General features: G+C 43.8%; 1 protein-coding gene across 1 annotated transcript; it reads left to right on the forward strand.

Annotated features, from left to right (window-relative positions):
* The first annotated feature begins 566 nt into the window (after window positions 1-566).
* arpp19a (cAMP-regulated phosphoprotein 19a) lies at window positions 567-13421 on the forward strand. The gene is made up of 3 exons (XM_072565068.1): window positions 567-707; window positions 9145-9267; window positions 12486-13421. The coding sequence occupies exons 1-3, from the start codon at window positions 648-650 to the stop codon at window positions 12654-12656; spliced, it is 354 nt and encodes a 117-aa protein (XP_072421169.1). The 5' UTR covers window positions 567-647; the 3' UTR covers window positions 12657-13421.
* The last annotated feature ends 3974 nt before the right edge of the window (window positions 13422-17395 follow it).

Raw genomic sequence — 17395 nt, forward strand, 5'->3', positions numbered from 1 at the left:
CAAATGGCCTCTATCGAACTGTAGGGATTCTAAGATTTGAGATGCATTTTTACTGATCCCATTCCCATCTCCTTTTGCTTTCTCGTTTTCTTCTCGAATCTTTCTTGCATTCCACCAAATAATTGATATGAGGAAAATCTAGGAAAACACAGTCATACTTGGAAACCAACTTGGCACTGGGAATGACGACATTATACACTTTTCACTGTACTCATGCAGTTATATACACGTGACAATAAAATCTAATTCTAATTCTACTAGTAATACTGATCTTCCACTTTTACCTGTATACAAGATGCGTCAAACCACTGTGTCCCATTGCCTAGTATTGAGGGGAATGATAAGAAACTACAACTCCCAGAATCCACTGCGGATTACGTCACCAGACGGTTGTTGTCTGAATGAAAGGTTAAGACGAAAAAATAATCCTGATTGTCTTCAGCTGAATAGTAATTTAAATTAAACATATGTCCAAGTGGACTCAGGAAAAGAAAGTCTGTTTCTAAAGAAATGCTGAGGTAGTTTCTAGAATGGTGACGTTATAAATGTAGGCGGGGTGACGGAATACGCTTGCGCGGACAGCAGTGCGGAGGGATACGCTCCAGCTCAGACTCCGTTATCCAGCGCTTTCTCTGAGGCCGGCGGCAATGTTATCAAGGAACGAGGTGGTGAAGCGGTCTGAGGAAGCTTCGGCTGAAGAACGGCAGGTAAGGGACGGGAGCCCAGGCCCAGGGCCAGGCCCAGGCCCAGGCCGGGTCTCCGCGCTCTGAGGGCGGCTGTTACTGGAGGGAAGGGGCTGGCGGCACTTGCATTCCCGGGCGCATAAAGCTGCATTCAGAGGCAGCGTTGCGCTAACCGCCCACTGTCTCCTTGGAGAGGGCTGTGCTCAGGCCTGGGGGGGGGGGGGGGGGTCTTAGATGGGCTGCCGAGGGGGAATGGAGCACTTCAGGCCGAGGAGGAGGAGGTGAGTAGGGAAGATGTTGTAAAGGGATGAGGGAAGGTTTTGTGCGGGCGGGAGGGAGGGGGGGGAGGGCGGGAGGGGGCAAGGTCTTGCGGGGGGTAGGGGCGGAGGGAGGGGGTTTGTGCTGGAGGGGGGGGGTAGGGGCGGAGGGAGGGGGTTTGTGCTGGAGGGGGTGTAGGGGCGGAGGGAGGGGGTTTGTGCTGGAGGGGGGGTAGGGGCGGAGGGAGGGGGTTTGTGCTGGAGGGGGGGGTAGGGGCGGAGGGAGGGGGTTTGTGCTGGAGGGGGGGGTAGGGGCGGAGGGAGGGGGTTTGTGCTGGAGGGGGGGGTAGGGGCGGAGGGAGGGGGTTTGTGCTGGAGGGGGGGGTAGGGGCGGAGGGAGGGGGTGTGTGCTGGAGGGGGGGGTAGGGGCGGAGGGAGGGGGTTTGTGCTGGAGGGGGGGGGTAGGGGCGGAGGGAGGGGGTGTGTGCTGGAGGGGGGGGTAGGGGCGGAGGGAGGGGGTTTGTGCTGGAGGGGGGGGTAGGGGCGGAGGGAGGGGGTGTGTGCTGGAGGGGGGGGTAGGGGCGGAGGGAGGGGGTTTGTGCTGGAGGGGGGGGTAGGGGCGGAGGGAGGGGGTTTGTGCTGGAGGGGGGGGTAGGGGCGGAGGGAGGGGGTTTGTGCTGGAGGGGGGGGTAGGGGCGGAGGGAGGGGGTTTGTGCTGGAGGGGGGGGTAGGGGCGGAGGGAGGGGGTTTGTGCTGGAGGGGGGGGTAGGGGCGGAGGGAGGGGGTTTGTGCTGGAGGGGGGGGGTAGGGGCGGAGGGAGGGGGTTTGTGCTGGAGGGGGGGGTAGGGGCGGAGGGAGGGGGTTTGTGCTGGAGGGGGGGGTAGGGGCGGAGGGAGGGGGTTTGTGCTGGAGGGGGGGGGTAGGGGCGGAGGGAGGGGGTTTGTGCTGGAGGGGGGGGTAGGGGCGGAGGGAGGGGGTTTGTGCTGGAGGGGGGGGTAGGGGCGGAGGGAGGGGGTTTGTGCTGGAGGGGGGGGTAGGGGCGGAGGGAGGGGGTTTGTGCTGGAGGGGGGGGTAGGGGCGGAGGGAGGGGGTTTGTGCTGGAGGGGGGGGGTAGGGGCGGAGGGAGGGGGTTTGTGCTGGAGGGGGGGGTAGGGGCGGAGGGAGGGGGTTTGTGCTGGAGGGGGGGGTAGGGGCGGAGGGAGGGGGTTTGTGCTGGAGGGGGGGGTAGGGGCGGAGGGAGGGGGTTTGTGCTGGAGGGGGGGGTAGGGGCGGAGGGAGGGGGTTTGTGCTGGAGGGGGGGGTAGGGGCGGAGGGAGGGGGTTTGTGCTGGAGGGGGGGGTAGGGGCGGAGGGAGGGGGTTTGTGCTGGAGGGGGGGGTAGGGGCGGAGGGAGGGGGTTTGTGCTGGAGGGGGGGGTAGGGGCGGAGGGAGGGGGTTTGTGCTGGAGGGGGGGGGTAGGGGCGGAGGGAGGGGGTTTGTGCTGGAGGGGGGGGTAGGGGCGGAGGGAGGGGGTTTGTGCTGGAGGGGGGGGGTAGGGGCGGAGGGAGGGGGTTTGTGCTGGAGGGGGGGGTAGGGGCGGAGGGAGGGGGTTTGTGCTGGAGGGGGGGGTAGGGGCGGAGGGAGGGGGTTTGTGCTGGAGGGGGGGGTAGGGGCGGAGGGAGGGGGTTTGTGCTGGAGGGGGGGGTAGGGGCGGAGGGAGGGGGTTTGTGCTGGAGGGGGGGGTAGGGGCGGAGGGAGGGGGTTTGTGCTGGAGGGGGGGGTAGGGGCGGAGGGAGGGGGTTTGTGCTGGAGGGGGGGGTAGGGGCGGAGGGAGGGGGTTTGTGCTGGAGGGGGGGGTAGGGGCGGAGGGAGGGGGTTTGTGCTGGAGGGGGGGGTAGGGGCGGAGGGAGGGGGTTTGTGCTGGAGGGGGGGGGTAGGGGCGGAGGGAGGGGGTTTGTGCTGGAGGGGGGGGGGTAGGGGCGGAGGGAGGGGGTTTGTGCTGGGGGCGGTTAGGGGCGGAGGGAGGGGGTTTGTGCTGGGTGGGGGGGGAGAGGAGAGGAGAGAAGTGCGGTGGGGTCGGGGAATATGGTTCACTGATGGAGAGAGTAGTGGTGACTGGTAGTTTTCATGGTTGAACCTGAATGGTCCTGTTGTCTTTCCACCCTGGACCTCATGCTGCTGCTGACTGAGGGGCACTAGCCGTTTTATAGAGACTGGAGTGCCGCTACTGCCTTGGTCTCCTGCGGCACAATGAACTCTGCCCAGTTGGAAAGATCAACCTGCAGGATTTCATGTGTCTAGTTGTGTTTATGATTACTGTATCTGCTGAGTTAACTTTAGGTCCTGATTTTGCTGATGCACTGTTCCTTTGTAAGGTGCCTTTATTGCAGAAACATGTGAATTTTATTGGAGTTTGCTGTTCTACCACTTCCTTTGTTGGTAATTAAAAGTTGTAATATGTTTGTTAATTACTTTCAAAAAACTGCAGAATGCCAGCCAGCTGTTGCTGCATTGGTGTGCTCCTACCCAATCGCTTGCAAATGACCAAAAGGCATTGTGGCCAGGTCTATCAAGTAGCTATTCACTAATAATCTGCACACCAGTGCTTTGTTTTGCTTCTGCCACAGTCTCTGCCTTGTATTTTATTACAGCTTTCATCCACGCATGGCCATAAACTGATTTATTGTTATCACATGTACCAAGATAGTGAGAAATCTTGTTTTGCTTAATATACAGGCAGATGGTAGCATATACAGTGCCATTGCAGTAATAGAACAAAAGTTTAGAATACAGTGTTACAGCAGCAGAGAAGGTGTGGAGAGAGATCAGAATGAACATTTCAGGTCCGTTCAGAAGTCTGATCACAGCGGGGAAGAAGCTGTTTTTGCACATGGAAGACAGTATAACCGGGGTGGTACGGTCCTTTGGTTATGCTGGATGCCTTCCTGAGGCAGCAGGAAGTGTAGACATTCACCTCTGATGGAAGGCTGGTTTGCATGATGAACTGGGCTATGTTCACAACACTCTAGTTTCTTGCAGTCTTAGGATGTGCTGTGATGCATCCAGATAGGGTGCTTTCTGCAGTGTATTTATAAAAATTGGTAAGAGTCCTTGTGGATATACTGCATTTCCTTAGCACTGAGGAAGTAGAGATTTTGTGCTTTCTTGACCTTGTTGACGTGCATGGACCAACACACATCACTCCCAGGAGCATGACAATCTCTATCATCTCTACCTCAGCCCATTGATGTGGGCAGGGGTGTGCCCTCCACTCCGCTTCCTAAAGTATGTGACCAGTTCCTTCAATTTGCTGATTGTTGTCTTGCCATTATGCTGCTAAGTACTCCATCTGTTTCCTGCATTGTCTTGTCATTGCTTGAGGTCCGGCCTACAACGATGGTGTCATCAACAAACTTGTAAATGGAATTGGGGTGGCATTTGGCCACAGTGAGAGAGTATTGTGGGGGGCTGAGTATGCAAGGAGGAGGAGAGAGTGAGGACTGCAGATGCTGGAGAGTCAGAATCAGCGTGGTGCTGGAAAAGCACAACTGATTGGGCAGCATCAAGGAGCAGGAGCATTGATTTTTCGGGCATATTCCCTTTAGCAGGAATGAGTACGCAGCCTTGCATGGCACAGAATATTGAGGATTTGGTGGGAGAGGTTTTGGCACTGCTGCTTATTGATTGCTGTTTGTGGGTCAGGAAGTTGAGTTGCAGCTACAGAAGGGGGAGCTGAGACTAGGTTTTGGAGTTAGTTGCATTTGTAAGCTAACTGCATCTGCAGGGTTTGCTGCAAGAATTTGAGGGATCGTATCCCAAGTATACTTCAGCTGTTTCATTATCGTTCCCTGTCATAAGGTTACATGGGGAGCTGTTAGCTGATGATTGCTATGTTGTTTTCGATGTAGAATTTCTCCAATAATGAAGTTGTGCATGGCACCTTGGCTTGGGCTGATAAGTAGCAATTATTGTTGTGATGTGCATGTCCCAGGCAATGACCATCCAGATGGTCTGGTGTTAAATACAGGAGATGCCCAAAGAGACTTGGGGACTCTGGTGCATAGATTTTTAAAATGCTTCAGACAGGTACTGGGGGGGGGGGAAAAATCAAGGAAGCTAATGGCCTTTACATCTGGATGACTAGAATATAAGAATGCAGGACTTTGTTGCATCTGTACAAAACCCTGCTTCGACTCCACTTGGAGTTCTGAGCAGATCCAGGTGCCATGCCTCAGGAAGAATATATTGGCCTTGGAGAGTATGCAATATAGATTTAAAAGCATGATACCTGGACTTCAGGGCTTATGTTATGATAAATTTGTACAAATCCGACCTGTTTTTAGAAGGTTAAGGGATGATCAGATCAAAGTTTGAGATATTAGTAAGAAAAGACAGAATTGATAACTGAACTATTTCCACTGGTTGGAATCCTATAACTGGCAGAACATAGTCTGAGAATTAGAGGTAGGCAGTTCGTGAGAGATATTAAGCACTTTACACAATGGTAGAGATTTGGCACACTTTGACAAATAGCAATTAATGTGAGATAGATTTATTTAAATCTGGGATAGTTTTAAGTTATATGGGATGTGGGCCAATGTAAATGCCCCAGATCAGCCAAGATCTGAGTGGTGGAACTGATGGATATAAGAACAGCAGTAAGCCAATCTCCAACCAGGTAGCTTAATTATCCCTTTTGCCATTCAATTGGCATTACCATTGCCAAGTTTCCCCCTGTGTCTCATACACGTGGGCATGCACAGACAAATGTGCATGCAGCTTTTATACCATCTACAAGGCAGAAGTCAATGTGTGAAGAGTTTTTTTACTTGAATGGGTAAAGTTTCAATTTGATATAGAACACATCTGTTCCATCTTCAGTGAACTGTGGCTGCAGTTATAAAAATGATATAAAAATGCTTGTGGTACAGTAGATTAGATTTTTTAGATTAGATTCCCTACAGGGTGGAAACAGGCCCCTCAGCCCAACCAGTCCACACTGACCCTCTGAAGAGTAACCCACCCAGATTCATTTCCCTCTGACTAATGCACCTAGCACTATGGGTAATTTAGCACGGCCAGTTCACCTGATCTGCACATCTTTGGACTGTGGGAGGAAACCCGTGCAAACACCCCACAGACAGGCTCCCAAGGCTGGAATCGAACCCAGGACCGTGTTGCTGTGAGGCTGCAGTGCTAACTACTGAGCCACTCTGCCACCCCAAAGGAGTAGTGTCCTGAACTCTGAGTCAGGGTGTCTAGGTTCAAGTATCAACTACTCCAGAGGTGTGTAGTTAATGTCTCTGAATAGGTTGGTTAGAAAACCTCTATAGTGCAAATAGTTGTCTTCAGCAGCAATCTGACCTCCATTTTCTAGATTGTCAAGGAAGCAGTTTTTACTATCCTGATTTTTTACATTTTATGTCAAAATAATGTGGCTTCATCAATAAAGCAAGCTCACCATTGTTGCCTTCAAGGAAGGACTGATAATAAATGCTAATCTGCTGCATTGGCCGTCTTGGGAATTTCTTTTGAAAGAGAACAATTACAATATATCCTAGTTTTGTATCCAGTTCCTTTGACAATTAGCTTGATCATTGTCCTCCAATTATTGACCCACCTGCAACTAGAAACCGATTCAGATTTACTCAGTAAATCTTTCATAATGTTTAACTCTTCCTTAAATCTTTCTTTCTCTGTTCTCAAAGTAACTGGAATCTTTCTTTCATAGTGCCATTGCAGTAAATCTCCTCAGCAGCCCCTCTTAATTTTGTTCTCCTTTAAAGTATGAAGTTCTGAATATACGCTGTATTCAGCTGATATATTTCATAAAAAGTTTTGCATAACTTCCTTGAATCTTGCAGAAAAACAAAGTCAAAACTTTCCATTTTGCAGTTTTCAGGAGAAAAGCTGTTTGGTAAGTGTACTCTAGCCTAGGTGTTGTCTTGTTGAAAGCAATGGGGAAATATAGGCTCCCCAAGCCCCTGGGAAATTGAAAATTGCGCAAGTTTGAACCTATTTCTTTTGTTCGCACTGCGAGCCACACTAACATCCAATTAGTGATGATCTGATGAGCTTTTAACATGTTTCATTAGTTTTGTGAGAAGTGACATTTGTTCCCAAGTAGGGACCTGTTCTCTGGAAACATGACTGTTCAAGCTTTTTGGCTTTTGTGAACTAACCAGAACTTGGGAAGCCAATTGTTTCTTCTTTGCCATGTCATGGCCAGTGAGTCAACTTGCCAATCATTCAAGCACCCATTTTCTAATAGATTGTTTTGGTTATTTGAAACTTGTCAGTTCGTCCAGATAAATGTAAGACAGCTTTGGCAACATTTTGAGCAATAACTATCTTTTGTGCTTGACCTTGAAGTATCTGAACCTGCTATTGATATTCAGACTTGTATGCTTGCACTCCTAAATTTCTATACCAATGGGGGAAATAATGGAAGAAAATTGAGCTGCTGCTGCATTCACCAGCTGGTTCTCTCTTTGCTACTAGACTTGCTAGTGAAGGAGAAATTACCTGTCATTGGAGGTGTAGTTAGCAGGATAAGTGTGTGCCAGCATTTTGTCATGTGGGGCTAAAAGTAGCAGGGGCAGGGGGAAGAGGGAGAATTGGATGACACCTTTTTGTAGAGACGGTTGTCTGTCATTTGGGTCTGAAGGAGGTTGTAAGTGGGATTTGGAGGATAGATGGAAAGGCCACAAGGAAGAGTGAATAGTTTAAAATTATCCTCAAAGGAGCACTCAGTTACCAAGTAGCCAAGGATGATTGACTTCATTCAGGCAATGGATAACTACCTCATGAATGTGGAATTTTAGCTCAGATTTGTCTTCAGGAGCCACTGTATGGAGATAAAACAATGGATGATATTGTATTAATTGTAACATTTCAGTCTGAGATGCTGTACCACCGTACTGTAGGAACTACCTGGTTAAGTTATCAGCTTTGTGATTTCATTGCATATTTACATTAACTGTGATCTCACCCACATGAGGTATGTTTATGGTCGGGCTTTTGTGTATAGAAGTATCAGTTTTTTTTTGAAAGAAAACAGTTTGCTAACCTCATATCTTCATTGGAATGTGACCTTTTAAATTTAATGGAGGCTGGTGATTATTAAAGATACCGATGAATTCTTCTAATCTGCTCCAGTTCAAATGCCCTGTATCAAAACAAAAATATTGTAACTTCCTTCTGCTTTGGTATTGTCTTAAGTTATACCGTTTCATTCATTTTGTTTCCTCTCTCCTTTGCATCAAAATGAATTGCTTCACATACTGTAGTAAACTGGTTAAGTTGAAAATCCATTCTGGGAAACCCATTACTTTTGTTTCTGTCCTTAGCTGGTTTTGTAACTATGCAGCTACAGCCCCTTTAATCTGTCAGGTTTGAATGTTGTCAACAAGTGTTTAATGTGGGCATAACCAGAAAGGGCATAGGCTAACAGCTTTGGATGTGGTACTGAGCTACCTACTGAACACTTGCAGTTCATGCAGTCAGATACATAGTGGCTGTTATACCATTTCTGATGGCAATTAAGTGCGTGGGTCTGGAGTCGCATGCAGGCTACTGTGTAAGAATGGGAGATTTCATACCCCAAAGTACATGAGCGAACAAGGTGGACTTTGTGTCAATCTAGTTGTTTAATGGTCACTATTACTTGTGCTCTTATTTTAGATTTTAATTAGTTGAATTTTAAATCCCCAGTTTCCATGATTGGGTTTGAACTGTCTTCTCGATTACCAATTCAGTAGCATACCCACTTTACAATGCTGCTGCACCTTACATTAACTTGTTAAATGCTTTTTGAACTTTATGTACACAAACCACATTGCCCTCATTGATCCCTCTGTTACTTCATCAATTTTGACTTTCATTTATTACCTCATTTTCTCATTGCCAATTACTTTTAGTGTCCTCGTTGCTCCAAAAAGAATTAGATTCTATTATCCAAGGAGAAGAATATCTCTTTAAACCCCAACTGAAATATCACCTTGTATATGCAGCTTGTATGTTGCAATCTTGCTCACATTAGTTGAACCTGCCCTGTCCCAAATTTGGAGTTATCTGTTAAGTTTGATATTGTCAAATCGCAATAACAATAAAATTCCTTGAGTTTGTGTTGGAGAAACTATTTTGGTAAGTTACAGCTGGAGATGATTAAATTGCATTAGAACTGAAAACTGTCCACTGAGGTTTCTTATTCTGTTTGCTTTCCAGGAAATGGATGACACAGTAATCAGTCCTGAAAAGGCTGAAGAAGCAAAATTGAAGCTAAAGTATCCAAAGCTGGGACAGAAGCCTGGAGGATCAGAGTTTTTGAGGAAACGTCTACAGAAGGATGTACGTATTTCTAAGAAACAGTCTGTCTTTTTCCTGGGATGAGACAATCCAGAACTAGAGGGCATAGGTTTAGGATGAGAGGGGAAAGATATAAAAGGTGCAACTTATTCACCTAGATGGTGGTGCATGTTTGAAATGAGCTGCCAGAGGAAGTGGTGGAAGCTGGTACAATTACAACATTTAAAAGGCATCTGGATAGGTATGAATAACCAGCGTTTGGTGGGATTTGGGCCAGGTGCTGGATTAAGTTGGGATATCTGGTCAGCATAGACGAGTTGGACCAAAGGGTCTGTTTCTGTGCTGTACGTCTGACTCAATAAATTACTTTAATATCTGTAAATTCTTGTGGATGATTTCAGATTTGATTTCAGTTTTATAGCTTTGGACTAGGTAAATCTCCAATATGGAATTTGTAATCAAGCAAATGTCTTTATGCCATATGGTTATTTGAATTGAGTTTTTAATAGTTGACAAGATAATGAACTATTTATTTGTTGAAATTAGCTAAATTAAGGTTGAGTCTGAATCTTCTCTCCTTCCAATTTTAAAAAAGTCACTCCAGAACTTGTGTGAAGGCATTGCATGGGTTTCTGTTTACCCTGTATACAAGGTGTTGCACTCTTATTTTCTTGACATTTAATAGCTATGTTATTGTAGCTATATCTCTCTTTCTGAATTCTATATTTCTTTGCTTTCTAAATTCTCCAGTTCTTTGCTCAATTCAAATTTTTAAAATCTGGTTTGTGACTCTTCATTTTTAATGTGTTCAGTGGAAAGACTTTAAATGTCTCAGTATTGCAATAGTCTGACTGAGCACTTCATAATAATTTTGTCTCCTGACCTTCAATGTTGGGTGTTTGAACAAGTGAGCAATGTAGCCATGTAAGCATCTGTGCACTGATATTCTTTAAAGATTGCTAAATCCAGCAGTTATAACTGGGCTCTAATTCTACAGGTCTGATTGACTAGAGGTGGTCAATACTTTTCCTTCTGATTGAGGAGGAGCGATTGAGACACTTTACAGCTTGCTCCAAAATTAAGTCATCTGACATTCTAATAACTAGCATATTTTCCCTTATGTTACAGGGTGCTCAGAAGTACAGAATGATCTGATTAGTAATACATCTAGTTACATCTCATTTCACTGAGTTCGCAAACCAAAGTTAGACTATCTGCTAATTATCACCATCTTGCTTTCCAATTGGAAATGTATTTGCTGCACTTGAATTGTGTAGTGTAGTTTTCCTTTCTGAAACTGGTTTTCTTATAGAAACCATTTATCTTCCATTCATATATTTGATTAACATTTTTGTCTTTGCATTACCTATTATAGCAGTTCTGTGTATATCTCCTGAAGTCTGTGCTAAGTATTTTTACCATTCCCTGCAATGGTAATAAAGAATATCCTTTGCATTCACAACCAAAATATTTCCTGTCCTGGGTTTGCTTGGATAACTTATAATTGGTATAAAACTTTTGTCAAATCGTTGGATCAATAGCCTGTAATATTTTGTAACTCTGCAATTTAATCCATAGAGGTTGTGTTTGGATCACTTTAAATTTGTATATCCAATTAAATTGTTTGTAGTGTTCCAACTTTCCATTTAACTGAAGTGTTTTTTTTGTTGCTATTTTTTCAGACGTGTATAAAAAGTTGTATAAATTGTTTTGCTTGTTTTTTAAACTCTATTTCAGTGTATGCACGATATCTTACTTTTGCTGTGTTTTAGTGCTGTAACACTTGGGGGAGCACTTCCTTATTACCAATCAGTCGATCAGTCTGTGGCTTTTAAGTTTAAATGCTCTTTTTTCAGTTATGTGCTGTTTTTAAAAAACTAATATTAGGGTATGAGTTAAAATAGAATGGTCTGCCCCACCTCTTTTCCCCCCCCCCCCAACGCATTGTTGTTATTTTTTAAAATTCTCATTGGAAATGCTTGGGCTGTTAAGCAGGCAATATTTATGCATATGATATCACAATGACTCTACATTTGTAGAGTCAGTATTCTTTGATAAATAATATTTTAAGTTTTTTTAAGAAACATTCTATGTAGGATCAGTTTTGGGGCCACAGTTAATTTACAATATCTTCATGACTTGGATGAGGAGTGTGAATGTACTATTACCAAATAGGAAGAAAAGACTGGAGAGGATGACTATCTGCACATAGGCATGTAGGCAGGTTAAGCAGTTGGGCTAAAAAAATGGGGAATGTTATGTGGAATGTAGGGAAAATGAGGTCCTGTGCTTTGGCAGGACGAATAGAAGAGCTGGATATTATATGGAGGAAATCTGCAGAAAGTTTCAGTATGAAGGAATTTGGGAATCCTTGTACCTGAATCTCAACCAAGGTTCAGGGTAATTAGGATAGCAAATGGAATGTTGACTTTTACTTAAAAGGAATGAACTATAAAAGGAAGGGGAGGGTTTAATAAAATTATACAAGACACCAGTTAAACCACTTCTGCAAGATTGCAAACAGTTCTGCCTCTAAGGAAAAGTTTACTTGCATTGGAGGCTGGTCAGAGTTCATTCATCATGTCTTTGGTATCGAGGGGCTGTCATATGAGGAAGGTTGGGCTTGTCCTCATTAGAGTTTAAAAGAATGAGGTGACCTTACTAAAACATTGAATCTTGGAGACTTGATGTGGTTAGTTGCAGAAAGTTTGTTCCACCTGTGGGAGAATGTATGAGCAGAAGGCATAATTAAGGGATTGCCTATTTGAAGCAGGTGAGGAGGAATTTCTTCTGAAGGTATTCAATCTGTGGAATTCTGTACTAGAGTGCTTGGCTCCTTAAGTATATTCAAGGCTAGGATGGACAGACATGTAAGTAGTAAAGAAACCAAAGGTTATGGGGAAAAGGCAGGAATGTGAGTTGGGGATTATCAGATCAACATTAAATGGTAGAGCAGATTCAATTGGCTGAACGGTTGACTTATGGGACTTCGTGCAGCTGGCTACCGACTAGTTGTGCTTGGGCATTGAGTGCACATATGCAACCGTTCCTGACCTCTCTTCTGCTTGATGGCAGGAGTTAGGTTTTAATTATCATAACTTTCGTAAATGCCAGTTGCAAAAGTGTGGTTTACACCATCTGATGCATTGTGTGATATTCTACAAAGTGACTGTCAAAAACTAAACTTAAGAGTTACAATCAAGCTTTTTAAAAATGGAATGATTGCTATCATATGAATTTTTCTTTATTTTGTGTTGCAGCCAAAGTACTTTGATTCAGGAGATTACAACATGGCTAAAGCTAAAATCAAGAACAAGCAGCTGCCAAACAGTGGAGCAGACAAGAACCAAGTGACGGGGGAACACATTCCCACTCCGCAAGATCTGCCTCAGAGAAAACCTTCCCTTGTTGCTAGCAAACTGGCTGTCTGAGACCTCGTGAAGAATACATAAAACTCTTGTCATTCCTTTTTCTTGCTATTAATACCCGTGTTTTAGCTTTTTTCTTTGTTCCATTTCATCATGACTGACGGCTTAGCAGATAACTAGTGCCAAGTTGTTGTTGCAAGAAAGTCCTTTAAATTCAGGCTGAGAACCAGCCTGAGATTTCATAAATGATGAACCATGCACTGATAAATAGGACTTTGGTGTTAAAAGTAGAAAGTAGTCAATTCTAATACTGAAGCAGGCAGGAATGTACATATAGTAACTTCTGTAGAAGCACTCCCATTGAGTATTTTACATTTTTACTGTTTCTGGTTTCCCATTAACTAGTGTAATGTGAGTTTCTAATCTTGACTGAGTTAGGTAAACCTCTCTTTTTCCCTCTTTTATGTTCTTGTATAATGCGGATCATAATATTGCAAGTAACAGTCCTTGTGGATGTTAACACTAAAATGGAAATGGCATGTTTGTAAACAAGGACAGCTGTCCATTTCTTAGCTAATCTTGAGGAACGCAAGAGCTTTAAACCTATTTAAATGTCTGTAAATTGGACAATATTTGTCCACTCTGATTTGCCCTCTTGGATGTATTTCACTTCATCATTATTGTCTCTAGCGGTTCTGAATGGTATTGACTCAAGATTGATAGGTTAGGGCTGTCATATATTCAAGGTGATTGAAATGTGCATGAGCATAGACTGTGCAGTCACTTTGTGCCATTGTTTTGTAAATAAAATAGTTTTGGACAATATGTGCAATGTCTGCCTTAAACATCGGGAGATTTTTTGTAAATATTTGATTGCTGTAAATCTTGAAATTCAACTGAAATCTCTGCACTCTTGAAGTACCTGTCCTTTGTCGGTGTGCTTCGAGTCCTCAAAACATGACTGAGGAAGTGCGACTCACTTTTAGCTGGTCGATAGAGCTATTGCATCATTTGGGGATGTGTAGTAGACTTTTTCAAATGAAAATTTGAAGATTAAAAGCAAAATATAATTTTCTATTTAACTTGAATATCCAGGTAATGTTGAATATGTAAATGATTATCCTCTTACACTATGGATGGGGCAAAGAAGTAAGCCCTGTAACTACCCCAGGCAGAAAAGAACAAATCTCTGTCAGCACCAATTAGATTTATGATACTCATCAGGCCATGTGCATGTCTAGTCTTGAGCTTTGAATATTAATGGTAGAGGCTCCAACTTTCTTTCCATTCATGGTTCATTAGGAATGTTTTTCCACTACTATTACCTGCCACTGTATGTTGGAGGGAATTAAAAGTTGCTACTTGACTGTTTAGCTGTCTTAAGAACACACCTTTACTCATCAAAACCTGGAGTAGTTTGTGTACTGGAGCTTCTGGTCAAACATTACCCATTGCTCTTCATTACCTCTGAAGTAGTAATTAAACCACAAATGATTACCTACCAAATGGGTGTCTTTGTGCTGATCCTGGTGTGATTAATGTGAAGAGGTGAGTACTAGAATGTTAACAAAATCCAAAACTTAAAGAACTAGGTCTCTTTACCTTCTGGTAAATGATAAATGTGGCTTTGATATTAAAATTGAACATACTCATTCTTGAGTACATTTATTTCTCAATTGTTGCCCTCTGTCCAGCCTGTAGCTTGTCATCTTTTAGCTAAAATATGGGTCTGAGACTCTCCACAAACAACAAGGGATTATCGTGTTGAAAAAGCTTTTAAAAATGCAGCCATTCCTTTGGGATTACTGTCTCCTTTAGAGTGGTCAATTCCTTAATGTGTGCAGTGTATTCAAGTCTTGCTGCTAGGTAGTTGATATAAGTTTGTGATTTTAAAGGTTTTGTTTAAGTGCCTGGTGCTTTAGGCTAAATATACCATGTTAATAACTCCCTTCAGTGGAAGTGACAGGTCAAATGGCAACCGTGGAGTGAGCTGCAGTGAGCAAAAATGTTATCGAACAGAGTATGGAGGATGGTAGCTGTTGTAATGCTGAACATTAACTGCAGCACCTCCATTTTTCTTTAGGAGATTAGACTGGTTTCCTTAAGTTTTAATTGTAACCTAAAAGATCACAGGATGACATCTTGAAGTTGATCACTAACTGGCCTTCATTTATGTTGGAGACTGGCAAACTGGCACACAAAGATCATTAAATTTTCTAGTCTCAAATTGTGGATTTTAAATCCATTTTCGTTGACACTTATTTCAATAGATATCATCAGCTTGTAATGTGGGACAAAATTGGAATGAACTGGATGATCCAAAGAATTTCTCACTAGAGTATTGCAGCTAATTTTAAGTTAGTTAATTTCAGTGACCACTAGTTTTTTAATACCCCTTCATTGATCAATGGGAAAGATTTAAAGGTCTGTTCAATCTCAAATTAACTGTGCATTTGAACGTGATGTTTTCTAATTTAAAAATCTGTTGTTACTTGTGGGTTAAATGGTAGCATACTGTGAAATGTGTACACCTTAAACATCCTGTTTAAGCTAATGTAATAAATTTAATCTGTAATCCCAGTACAAAATGTATTTTAAATATACACTTATCTGTGGAGAGGTATATAATTAGTGCTTGTGGTTAGTGACTTTTTTAATCAAGTACTTTTTGTCTACTAATCCTACAACTCCCAGTGGCACTGGATTTTGTGATTTGTATACATGTTCTAGGTCTCCACATTTGCATCCAGGTAAACTTAAAGTACTAACAGCTGCTCTGAGTAGATGTAGTGGGTTTTTCAACGTCAAGTGTGGTTACCATCAACGTAAGGAAACCAGTATCATCTCACTTGCCGCCAATATCATCTTGCACTCTGAATGGGAGTGCTGTTTGAAATAACGTGCTTAAATAATTAAGGAGTACCTACCCTAAGATATTTCTGAACTTAAATATTTAACATTTGAGTGATTTTTAGAAAAGCAATTGCTACAGCAGACAATGTGAACTATACAGGGGCTAGTCCCATTTACAGTATTGTATTAACTCTGCAAAATCAAAGTGTTTTTCCAGTCACTACAATAGTTAAAAAAATTGTCAGAGGAGCCAGATGTTTGGACCTATTGCGACCAAGGTGCAGGTTGTGTTCATGGCACCTAATTTGCAAGTTCAGTGTATATCTACAGAACTGGGAAGGTTTGTACAAATGAAGCCAGAGAAAGCCATTCAGCCCACCATCATGCACCGTCTACCTGAGGACATCTATTTCTACTCATTCCCCATAGCCCTGTGTTTTATATTTGTCTAATGCTCAATAACAAGTCCTATTGGATTTCTTTCTCTTTCCACCCCGCACTCCCGACCATAACTTCCTGTGTATATTCTTTCACGTATTGCCTCTGCTAATTGCAACCTAACAGGGCCTGTCCAAATGTGTAATGTCTGATTCATCATGTAGCTATTTTTCATTAACCTGTTTAAGATGTGTTATGACACATTTTAAGACGGAACGGTGGCTCGCTGCAGCCTCACAGCGCTGGGGATCTGGGTTCGATTCCAGCCTCGGGCGACTGTCCGTGGAGTCTACAAATTCTCCCTGTGGGTTTCCTCCCACAGTCCAAAGATGTGCAGTGGCCAAGCTAAATTGCCCACAGTGTTAGGCGCATGCGTCGGAGGGAAATGTGTGGGTTAATTTTCGGAGGATTGGTGTGGACTTGTTGGGCCAAATGGCCTGTTTCTATACGGCCAGGAATCTAACCATTTTCGCTCAGACACTATCTCTGCGCCACAATAGCAACTCAGTCCATCCGATTTCATTAGATAGGTTCAACATTAGTATCCGGCCAGTATGCCCCGACACGAAATGTGCAAATATAAATTTACTTTCTGATTTCCTCTCTCAATTTCGCTCATATATGAATAAGTTGCAGCTGTTTAATACGGCTGTGGTTAACTCATCAGGCCGACTGTATCTGTAAAGTGAGGAGAGTTAGACTAGACTCGAAACCTTCACAGATGCTACGAAACCTGTCGAGTTTCTCTGCCGTTTTGCATTTTTATTCCAGGCTAGTCCTGGATGCACTGTTTATATTCGTTTTTGGAGAACGACCACCCATCCCCAGGGAGACATACAAATAGATCAACTAGGCAAAAGTGAGGACTGTAAATGCTGGAAACCAGAGTTTAGCACCCCCCGCCTCTCGCCTCTATTTCTGATTAAGGGCTTTTGCCCGAAACGTCGATTTTCCAGTTCTTCAGATGCTGCCTGACCTGCTGTGCTTTTCCAGCACCACTCTGATCTAAAAAAAATGCAAATAGATCAAACCAGCTCTGAAAATTAACTCGATTACAATAAATGATTTGGGGATGCCGGTGTTGGACTGGGGTGTACAAAGTTAAAAATCACACACCAGGTTATTAGTCCAACAGCTAGTGCTTCCAGTTAAACCTGTTGGACTAATAACCTGGTGTGTGATTTTTAACTTTGTACACCCCACTCCAACACCGGCATCCCCAAATCATGTGTGATTTTTCACAAGAAATGTGGAGTGCGAGTTGTTTCTTTATAAACGTATTGACATTTTTATTTTAAAATCACATGCGAGCAAGAGATGTGACCTAATTAGTTTTTACATTCAAATAGAAAAATACTCCCAGAACAAATTCCGAACGCGTTAAAGTGCACCAGTTGGTTGCAAACGTTTGGAAATGGAGTGGGGTCAATGCAGAGTTTGGTGCAAACGTGTGCAGTCAAGTGAGCACGGAGTAACTCTGAGCATGTTGCAGGTTCTCTCCTCTGCCTTGA

Source organism: Chiloscyllium punctatum, chromosome 48, assembly GCF_047496795.1.
Source record: "Chiloscyllium punctatum isolate Juve2018m chromosome 48, sChiPun1.3, whole genome shotgun sequence".
In the NCBI taxonomy this organism is placed as follows: domain Eukaryota; kingdom Metazoa; phylum Chordata; class Chondrichthyes; order Orectolobiformes; family Hemiscylliidae; genus Chiloscyllium; species Chiloscyllium punctatum.